General features: G+C 32.7%; 2 protein-coding genes across 2 annotated transcripts; both read right to left on the reverse strand.

The window, feature by feature from the left end:
* Positions 1–377: 377 nt before the first annotated feature.
* On the reverse strand, positions 378–4,256 carry LOC125810422 (triose phosphate/phosphate translocator, chloroplastic-like). The gene is made up of 12 exons (XM_049489909.1): positions 3,991–4,256; positions 3,841–3,912; positions 3,043–3,108; positions 2,876–2,954; positions 2,519–2,639; positions 2,115–2,210; positions 1,743–1,855; positions 1,086–1,163; positions 883–999; positions 701–800; positions 519–619; positions 378–407 (listed from the first exon to the last, which is right to left on the reverse strand). Exons 1-12 carry the CDS (start codon positions 4,248–4,250, stop codon positions 378–380), a joined length of 1,233 nt encoding a protein of 410 aa, XP_049345866.1. The 5' UTR covers positions 4,251–4,256.
* Positions 4,257–7,139: 2,883 nt separating this feature from the next.
* Positions 7,140–10,495, reverse strand: LOC125810431 (14-3-3 protein 7-like). The gene is made up of 7 exons (XM_049489919.1): positions 10,340–10,495; positions 8,771–9,077; positions 8,139–8,226; positions 7,941–8,050; positions 7,696–7,844; positions 7,431–7,522; positions 7,140–7,298 (listed from the first exon to the last, which is right to left on the reverse strand). Exons 1-7 carry the CDS (start codon positions 10,410–10,412, stop codon positions 7,293–7,295), a joined length of 825 nt encoding a protein of 274 aa, XP_049345876.1. The 5' UTR covers positions 10,413–10,495; the 3' UTR covers positions 7,140–7,292.
* Between the last annotated feature and the right edge of the window lie 783 nt (positions 10,496–11,278).

The raw sequence follows: 11,278 nt of genomic DNA on the forward strand, positions 1-11,278 counted from the left end.
CATCTACATGGAAAAGTACAATAATCATCTTACAATAGCTTAGATGGTTTTCAAAATTCATATTACTTTTTTAAACATCATGCCAAAAAAACCAGACAAACAAATTGAAACTGACAAAGTACCAAGTAGGCAAAATGTGGTCTGGAGTCTTATTTTCTTGAATTACTGCCAGCTGAATTGATCAGCTTTTTTATCTAGCTTGTGACTTTTCAAATCAACAAAATGAGGCAAACTTCACAATTGTACAGAAGAAACAAATAGACTAACATAATTAAAAGCCATAGCTGAGACGACGTTAACTATTCTTACTGCATTAATCAGATCATCTCCGCGCTGCCTCATACTCTTTAGTGTTCACTCTTACCATCTTTGTCCCGCTATTGTGCATGAGCAAGGGCAGCAGCCTTCTGAAAATAGACAAGATCGTTAAGGCAATGTTGTGCACAGGACAAAATAATCGTATTCAATATTCTGCTAGCTACTTCTATCCAGGTGATAATATGCTTTCGAGGACTAACCCGTTTTTGCTCTTCCATCCTTGCCTTTATTAACGAGTAGATAGCAACACCAGCAATAGCTATTGCAGTACCAATCCCAGTTTGAGTCGATATCTTGTTTCCTGCAAAGTTTTCAAACAATTAAGCACAAACAAACTTGTCATACCCGAGCAACAAATTGTGTGTTATTAATTAACACTTACCAAATACTACTATAGAGAAACCAATCACAAACACTCGCTTCAACACATTTCCAACAGCATGTGTAAGTGGCGCTACACGCTCTAAGGTGTTAGTAGCTATCTGCAAATGTTAAAGACTTATAAATTTCCAACTCTATTGAAAAAAGCTAATGCGTTGATTTTTTTACATATTCATGTCATACCTGGTTATACAGATGATAGAACATCCCGATCCAAAAAAGATCGGATAAGAACTTATAAAGACCTACTTTAGCAATAGCATCGCGGAAACCATACTGCAGTAGTTGAGGTCCTTCAATCTGACATTGCAATTGCCAATTAGTTCTATCTTGAAAATACTCTGAGAGAGAAGGTTTTAAGTATTTCTGAGAAAAGTAAAACTTACAAATATTGCTGGAGGGAGGCAAAAGAGGAGGGCTATAATTGAAATATACGCGTATACATTTGTGCTGTCCATTCCTGTCTGTTAAAAACAGCATATCAAAGAAGCACACAATAATAAATTACAAAAGATAACATGAATCCTCCGTTATGCCGGATAGAAGATACTTAAGAAAGACAGATAATTTGAGAAAACTAAAACTGTCCTACTTTGTTTTGACTGCTTAATCAACATGTGAACAATTTCCTCGATGATGTATCTTACAAAGTTAACAACCAAAAAAACAGCCCGATACATAAAACATTCCTTCATGCAGGGTCGGAAGCAGGGCCGCACCCCATGGGGGTATGATGCAGGCTGCCTACCCTGATGCAAGTACGAGTGGCTGATTCTATGGCTTGAACCCGTGACCTATAGGTCACACAGAGACAACATTACTGTTGCTTCAAGGCTCCCCTTCATGTCTGTTACTTAAATTTTTTTCTCTTGGGTTGTCAAAAGTACTAATGTAACATAATAAGACAACAAAATTTTGTAGGAGGAGATTATGAAGGGGTCTGTCAATTAGCCTACCCTGTATATATAAGACATGCTTAAGGTAATGCTTGGCATAGTTCATCATATCGGCGTAGAGTATTACTCTATGAGAAGAACACTTACCATTGCTTTCTTTGAGTAGATACTTCTGTAAGTGAAAGCAATATTTGAGATCATTGCACTAATGAAGCCAGTCCAGTTGAACGATAGTTCAGTCAACGACGCCATCGATACACCTAAGAAGTATCAGCAATCAACAATATGTTTTGATCAGAATTTGAGCAGGCTAGATCAGCAAGGGGAATGAGGCAGAACCTCAGTGTTGAAGATTTATTGTTCATTCGACAAACGTGCATATTATATTACGTATGATATAACATTAAAAAGTTGTTCTTGTTTCGCATCAATAGCGAAGATTTTCTGTTGAAATTTTAGCAGTTGGTGAATGTTTGAACTAGTGGAGGAAAAATCAGAATGCCTATATATGAAACTTACCAATTACAACAGGGGCCAGTGATAACCATAGAGAGACGGGGATCTGGTGGCCCAAGACAAACTGAGAAGCCGAAGCACTGAAGAATGGCTCCAGAGCTATGCAACACCAATGAGAAAATGTCAGTTTTTGCAGAACAAGTTGGCGTAATGAAGTATTCTTAACTGATTTCTAATATCACATTTAATTCCGGAAGCCATATATCGTTAAGAACTACTATCGATATCAATTTAAGGTAATTGTTCCTGCTCCATAGCAAGATTGGACAAGTTAATATGCTTAGCTCTAGAGCACTGCCCATCTTTAAGTACGAAGTACTCATTTGAACCATATAAAGTTACAAGCATCTGTTATTCAAAACGAAAAACTTAACGAGCTAAAGTAGTGTGTATTTTTTGGTTATTACCTTTGATGGTATGAGTGAATGATACAGCAACAGTTGCAAACGACACATTAGACATAACATGTCCAAGAGCATGACAGAATGCTACTGGAGTGAGCAGTGCCAGAAGTTCCTTGTTGATGGGCTATAGTCACATATTTTTGACAAATGCAAGTCAATTAAAGCCAGCTTTGAGCACATTAACGAAAGAGTTGAGTTATATACACCGTCAGTCTAACAAATTTTTACACCATCAGGTCACCTCTACATGTATCAGGCAACTTGTATATATGAATGATATGATAGTGCAAAATATTATTTAGACTGACGGTGTATATTACTTAAACTAACAAAATATAACAATTCAGAAAAGGAACTTACGGCACGTTTAGGTAGACCAATGGTCCAGCTAATAAGACAATAGGTTACTCCAACTAGGAGATGTACAACTGAAACAAAGCTGCAAGAAAATCATAAAAGTTTGATTTTTTGGTTGCAAGAACATGATATTTGATTTGAGAGTCTCCTAAATAACTATAGCCACTTACTATGGGTATGGGAAATAATTGTATACTTTCTTGTTGAGTATGTTGAAAATCACATTCAGAAAGTACCTGCATCAACAGACTTGATGATCAGTACTCATTTTTACTTTCTTAAGCCATATTCCACTTACCCTTGCCTAATAGCGGAGCCAGGATTTTCATTAATAGAGTTCAAAATCTGAAGAAGTAAACACATGAACTAGTCGAAAAGGGTTCGACATCTATTTTATATACATAAAAAATAATTTCAACCATATATAAATAATATAATTTCCTACGAAGGGGGGTTCGGATGAACCTCCTGACCCCAAGCTGGCTCCACCCTTGCCTCATCCCTCCCCAAAATAAAACTAACTCTTTAAAGAGAAAAAAAGATCCATAAGTCAAAAAACTTGTTTTTCCGTGTTGAAGTATGTGTCTATATCATCTAAAAACTTAAAGGTGTTTGAGAGAGTACACTTTTATTCACTTGATAATATATTCAACACGCCCCCTCATATACAAATCTCATTCTTTTTCATGAAATTCTTCATGTCTTGTCTGATATCATATTGAAGTGTGACAATTTAATCTAAAGTTATAATGCATAAACATGTCTTTTAACTTGGGCTCATTTAGCATCTATGCCTTCAGACTTTTGAGTATGCACAAGTAAACACTTAAACTATCATAAAGTTGAACAACTAAATACACATGTCCTACACGGCAAATCTCACACGATTTAACAGGTAGGACACGTGAACCTCACGCGATTTGCCATGTAAAATGCGTGTGTCTACTTGTTCAGTAAGTAAAGCTTACCATGTAAAGAAAAAGAATCCAGTAACTAGAGCTGGAAATTTTTCAGCAAATCCTTTAGTTGGTTTAACATACCTGCATACAAAATTGATAATCAACTAACCAAAAAAAAAAAAGACTAAAAAAAAATTAACAAAACAAAATAAAACAAACCCATCAGTAATTTCAATGTCATGACCCTCTGCATCAGCAGCTACTGCTTTTGTAATAAAAACATCAACACTATTTCTTGGCTTCAATAATTGACTGCATTTAGGCTTAATTGGTTCAAAGTTTTTGGAATTTGCAATAATTGACAAATTTTTGAGTGGAACTGAATTAGTTAAATTTCTATTAACAAGTTTATGGGGTGAAGAAGAATAAAAATTTGATCTTTTTAGAGAAAATTGAATGGAATTAGAGATTGAAGCCATAATGAAAATTCAATAAAAGAAAAAAGAAACAGAGTTCAATAGAAAGTAAATGATTTTTTTTTTTTATAAAAGAAATTTTGGATAAAACAAACAAAAAGAAAAAGAGAGAGTTTTTGAAGTATAACGTTGAAAACAAAGTTTTAATTAGTATAAGAGCGATGATGTCAAGGGGGGGGAAAAAGGCTAATAATTAGATTCTTTTTTAAAAAGAAATTGAGTTTGAGTTGTTGATGATTTAATTAACAGAGAAGAAGAGAGAGGGAAAGGAAAAATATGTTTGATTGTTACATTCTCTTTAATATATGAAAGCTCCTTTTTATGGTTGCTTGTATTAGGGGTCGTGTATAACAAAAATACTTTTATCAGTCAAATTTTACTTATTCATTTTAGACTTTACACGTATAATGATTAATATGAGAAGTTATTATTATATTCATATTAATTAAAGTTTAGTATTATATTTTTAAAAAATAATTTGAAAATTAAGTACTTACTATTAAGAGTAAATCATAGAAAAAATTAATTATTTATTCTGTTTTTTTAATATGTTATTAGTAAAAATATTTTGAAAATAATGAATAAGTAAAAGTGAATAGAGAGAGCTTTAGTAATGGTGAAATTAATTGTGTTTAGTGCTTTTCCACTATTTAATTTAGTGTATTTAAGGAGAACTTTAATCATTAAGTATTTGTGTATTAATACCCATGATATTGCTAATACCATGAGTTGCTATGTATATTACTCCTTTCATTATGAGTAATTAGTTTGTCTTACTTTTTTTTTAAGCAATCTTAAATTTCATGTCAAGTCAAAATCAAACAAATAAATTAAAACAGAAAATTAATTATACATCCTAAAACACAGAATATGATATGCAATTAATACGTCTATTAAAACACTAGATCAAATAAAGTACTATCAATAACATCAAAATTAATACATATATTATTTTCTGTAATACATCCTATCAAACTACCTATTAAAATATGTCCTCTCTTTTTAATTAAAAGTATTAATAATAGTAATAACAATAAAAATAGCATAACATAAAGTTATCATTGGATGTATCCAAAATAAAGATAAGGGCTTGATGCTAGGTCGCTTGGTCAGCCACTTGATGAGGTCAACCTCCATGAGTAGCATCAACCCCCCCTCCAAAAAAAATTATAATAATCCTAATCATGTATAATATAGCAATGATGACAAGTGAAATTTTGAAAAAAAGTAATATATATTTTACGAAAAATAAAAAAATGATTTTCGATAAATTTCTTATAATATACTATAAAATAGAGATATAGGTAACTCTAAGAAAGTTATATACATATTTTCCCTCACACTCATATAATTACATAATCATTTTCTCTATTTTCTTGCACATGTTACACTATTATAGTTACACCAACAGATTACTTTTTTCTGATGGGGACTGATGCTAATTAAAAGGAAATAAATGGATGAATTCACTAACTTCTTTTAAAGTTATATTTTCAGTTTAATGGGTAATAATGCCTTTAAATAATGTTTATTTTAAAGAAATCATGGATTGAAAAGAAAAAAAATACCACGGAAAGCCAAAAATGTTTATTCTATGGTGATGCTTATTGAACATTTATTGATTCAGTAAGTATTTTATTATTTTTTGGCTATAAAATTAACATAATTATGTAGATATATGACTTTTGGATGGTACTTTGGTCATTGAATCAGAAAAGAACGTTTTATAATATTCTTATTTGTTCTTTTAAATTATTATTCTGTTCATTATAAGAGAAAATTGGTTGTGAGATGTTACGTTTGCAAAAAAAAAAAAGGTTATTATTATTATTATTATTATTTTTCTAAAAAAAAAAAAGTGGGGCATGGCGCATGGGTAAAGGAGAAGGTTTGACAATATAAATTTATAATGTTTGACATGCAATATTTTATTTGATTAAGAATTTTATTTTGTTAGGTATTCATCTTACCAAGTATATTATATATGTGTTAACTTCGTTGTCCAAAATGTATCTCTCCATTTTATCTATATTTAATAGGACATGATTAGTAATAATAGAAAAAAGTAATATTAAAGTAGTGATTGAAAAATAAGTCAACATCATTATCAAAATTATAATTATTAAAACTAAAAATTTGAGAGTTAATAAATACCTAGCTAGATGGATCTGTGATAATAGAAGGGATAAGACATAGAAATACTCCTTTAACTTGTCAATTACACATCTTAATTTTGCAGGATTCTATTACACTATTAAACTCTTTTTTTTTTTCCAATTATTACCCCCTTAAGTTCTTTTTTTTTTTTAAATAAAAAATAAAATAATATTATTTACCCCATTACTAATTACACATAGTAAAGAAATTAAGCAAAAATACATGTTACATTTTAACTTATTTTCTTTACTACGTGATTAGTGAAAGAGATCAATTGTATGAAAAAATAAGTTATAGTTTCTCCGCATAATTTAGGTGTATAGTTAACAATTTCATCATAATTTAAAAGTTTTTATGTCTTATCCAATAAGTATACAAGATATGAAAAGTTGAGTAGTAATAAAAATAGCTACTTTCCATGGCACGATTCTTAAGAAATTAGGCGTTTCAACTATCATAGTTTATACTATTATACTCCTATTTAAAATGTAAACCTCTTCTCAATAAATAAAAAGAGTTGAGCAATCACAGTATTCTAGTATTAGTATGTTAATGTGCTTTTCACTTAGGTTTTAGTTTTTAGCATCCATATTTCATATTTGTTCTTCATTAGCACAGATTTGTCCAATTACAACAATAAGTAATACTAACATGGAAGTACTAGATCAAAATCATCTTTCATTGTCCTTCAATTAACTCATAATCTCAAGAGACTTACTTAGTCCCTTAACAAAATCAAGTATCTAACAAAAGACTTAAACTCATTCGAAAAATAACAATTTTCCACCAAAGAACATAAATAAAGAGAAAAAAATAAATGAAAATGTATCCATCAAATTACAAAATGCATCTTCTTATATTGGAGGAATTGCTCTCCTTGTGCCTCCATCAATTCTGTCAAAGCACAAAAGTCAATGCCGCGGTAATTAGGACCAGACAAAGTTTAGGTGTGCACTGAATAAAACGTATCAAGTTTAGGGCGATTCTGCCCTTTAAAATTGGGTATAGATCAAGTTGAATACTCACTTGAGGTGGATCTTCTGTTTTTTGAGGTGCTTCTTCTGCTTTTTTAGGAGGTTCTGCTGATTTCGGTTCATCAGCTTTCGAATTCTCTTCAGCTGCACAAATAGTAATGTTCAATCTAGTTATCTAAACAAGGCAGAGTCAATAATTGAAGCTACAATGTGATATCAGGACAAAGGCAGTGCCAGGATTTGAAGTTTATGGGTTCGAGATTCTAGCTCTGATAATCAGGACTAAATCCTGAAATAAACATTTAAATGATTATTACCTCCGTCTTCGGGCAAATCAGAGGTCCATAGTGTGAGATTGTCTCTCAACAGCTGCATGATTAAGGTACTGTCTTTGTATGATTCTTCACTCAAAGTGTCCAACTCTGCTATTGCCTCATCGAAAGCTTGTTTAGCCAAGTGACAAGCCCTGCAATTTGGAAATTGTCAATCTACAACGTAACATCATCGAGGACAAGAAAAATACATATTCTACAGGTGTTAATTCATCAGTCATGAACTTTACCTTTCGGGGGAATTCATGATCTCATAGTAGAACACAGAGTAGTTCAAAGCAAGACCGAGCCTGATCGGATGTGTTGAAGGGAGATCAGAGTTTGCAGTGGCAGTGGCAGCCTGAAGAAAACAGATCAAGAGAACTTTCAAATGTGCGGACCTTAAGTTATATACGCTGACAGTATAAAGATTTTGTTAGATAACTTGCCTCATAGCCCTTCAATGATAGTTCAGATGCCTCTTTCTTTTCCTGATCAGTCTTGAACTCAGCAAGGTAACGAAAATAATCGCCTTTCCTGAATCGAACAAACAAAAAAATAAGTCATATACGTATGGATTATAATGCAAGAATTGTAATAAACACATGCAGGAGGTGCCTGGCCTCATTCCTCCACATGAAAGAGAGCGAAAAACGCTGTTGAAACTCTGCCCTTCTTTGGATATCAGGAAAGAACAGGTTGTTCTAATTATGGAATCAGAACCGCGGGTAGAATGGGCACAACCCCGGACCTTTAGGGATGAGGGGCACCAAACTCTGCAACTGATGAGAAGGCCCTACGGAGTAAAGGGAGCTAGGGAAGTGTGTACGTTCCCTACATCTTCCAAAGGTTCTTGGAGAACGGGTCAAACACAACAGAGAGATGTGTCACGGACTTAGAGTCTCACTAAAGCTCCATGCGCCCCTATCCGGATGCAAAATTTAACTGGCAAAGTGGCAGGACATGACAGATGACTCTAAAGGCCACGAAGAACCTCAGAACAGGATCACAAGCTTGTTATGGACCATTTTGATTAACAAAACAGGTAGAAAGGGTTGTTGTTGTTATACATTTGACTTACATTTTGTAATAAAAGACGGTAGCTTCTCCGGTACCAGAAGATGGAATGAGATGTTTGTCTATGATTTCAAGAATATCATGGCAAATCTTGGAGAGCTCCTCTTCTACTTTCTGCCTGTATCCCTTAATCAGCTTGACATTGTTCTCATTCCCTTTCGACTCTTCTTTCTGCTCGATGGAAGACATAATTCGCCATGAAGCCCTTCGAGCTCCAATTACATTCTTGTAACCAACAGAAAGCAAGTTCCTTTCCTCCACTGTCAGTTCAGCATCTAGTTTTGCAACTTTCTTCATACTCTCAACCATTTCTGAGAAATAATAAATAGTAATATGAAGTTATCAAACAGTATAATGGTGCAATGCAAAGACATTTACTACATCTCATTCCCCATTAATGAGATGAGATGAATGTGAAATCACGGTTATTGCAGGGATGATTTCTGAGATGTTCACTCAATTAACAATTATTATCTCAGAAACTCACCTTATTGATTCCAACTTTCTTCAACAAAAGAATTTGACTTTTTGATAATAAATATTAGTTGAGGACCTGACAAATCAACTCGGTTTTTCCATTCTCACAAGAAGTGAAATAGGTATAAAAATATACTGATTATATAAATTCTTTACACTATCGGTGCAAAATATCGAACTTAACCAAGCAACTTACATGCCCTTTAAACCCCAATAGAAGAACCATTCCACAGATGGATGATTTCACTATAAGAGTAATCAATATAATGAACTAAGTCCACTATGTTCTAATTGCAAATCCAAGTCGATGATAAATTAAATCCTCATCTAGAAAAGTTTTACCAGTAAAAACAAGGCTCAAAACATTTTTTTTAAAAAATTGTATATTATCAAAAGCACCTAAATTGCATAATGATTGACGCTTTGCCTTTTAAGTTGCTCGGACTCAAGTGACCCATATGATACGGGTGCTGATCTAGAGGTCAGATCCTTCATGATCTAAATTTTTTACAATTCTAAAAGTAATTCAGATATCTACAAATGGAGTTGTATGTCTAAATTACTATACATTATGTGAAAAACTTGGTATGACGGAAGACAATATTGATCAAGAGGAGACACTACAAGAAAAGTGTGAATACATGGAGATTTTTCTGGAAATTAGTATGAAAATTCGTTAGAAACTTATTTTCCTGCAAATTTTCATACTAATCCTCAGGAAAATCCCCATGTAACTCACACTTTTCTTGTAGTGAGAATCTCGAAAGGTGACATAAGAAAAGGATTGGATTAAATAGATTTGAAACTCTATCATTATGGAAACAATATCTTCTCTCTCAAAAACAAGTACAAATTCTTCAAAAAAAAAATTGCATCACACATATTCTAGCACAAGTAGAACCACAATGTAAAGGAGAAAAAGGCTAAAAAGAAAACTAAAAAGGAGAAACTTTATACATAGAATATGTAGATGATTTTATTCATGTTATTTCCTCCATCTCAATTTATATCCTTGTCACGTGTCCAAGAAAACAAAAAATAATTGAAACTTGTGATCTAAAACAAACAGTATTTCTCTGAAATGAAAAAGAATTACCATCATAACGTTCAGCTTGTTCCGCGAGCTTGGCTGTGTAAACATGAGTTTCCCTTTCCTTTTCCTTTGACATTTTTCTTTAAATAATTAGGGTAACAATATAGTGTTCTTCTTGTGCAAATTACAAGCTAAAAGGATATTGATGTGAATTAAGAAGTGATTAGACTACTAATTATACGTATTATTTCAAGAGAGAAAATGGATAATAAGGAGGGGATTGACAGTTACAACATGGAGAAAGTTGTGGGAACAAGACTCATCTCTACCATTCCATTAATTAGTACTACAATTGGTAAACCGCCAATTGAGGTTAAACTTAACTAATTTTCTTTCCAATTAATTAGTACTAACATATTTACATAATAGTCCCCTTTGTACGTTTTTATTTGAAAGAATTGAAAAAATAATTATTGAACACTCATCTCAAACAACAATTATAACAATAATATATTCAGTGTAATTTCATAAGTGTAGTCCGAAAAAGATAAGGTGTACATTGTAACACCCTGAGAATTTCTAAGCTAAGGCTCGAACCGTTGTGTGTAAGGTCGTATCGGATTATTCTTAAATTTCTCTTAGGTGTAAAGGTCAATTCTTTAGTGTGGAATGAATTTGGATATGAACCCTCCAGCACAAAGTTGAGTTTAAAGTTTCCTTACCATTAAGTTTTGACATAAGATTATACTTAGATCAACTTCAAATGATCATATATCTCAGCACATAATAAATTAGGTGTCCCATGACCTATCACATTGAAGGTCTATGAGTCCTCTTTTTAACTCAACTAAGTTTGCCTGATTTCGAGTTCAAAGTAAAAACTTATGACTGTTTTAATAGAGACTACTACAACAAAGATTTCTAAGTCCGTGAACTACAAAACCCTTCTATGAGTCGTAGTTCAATCCACAACCCGTACTGTCAAGTCGTGGAAAAATTTCA

Source organism: Solanum verrucosum, unplaced genomic scaffold, assembly GCF_900185275.1.
Source record: "Solanum verrucosum unplaced genomic scaffold, falcon-dt-bn FXZP01000057.1, whole genome shotgun sequence".
NCBI classification, from domain to species: Eukaryota; Viridiplantae; Streptophyta; class Magnoliopsida; order Solanales; family Solanaceae; genus Solanum; species Solanum verrucosum.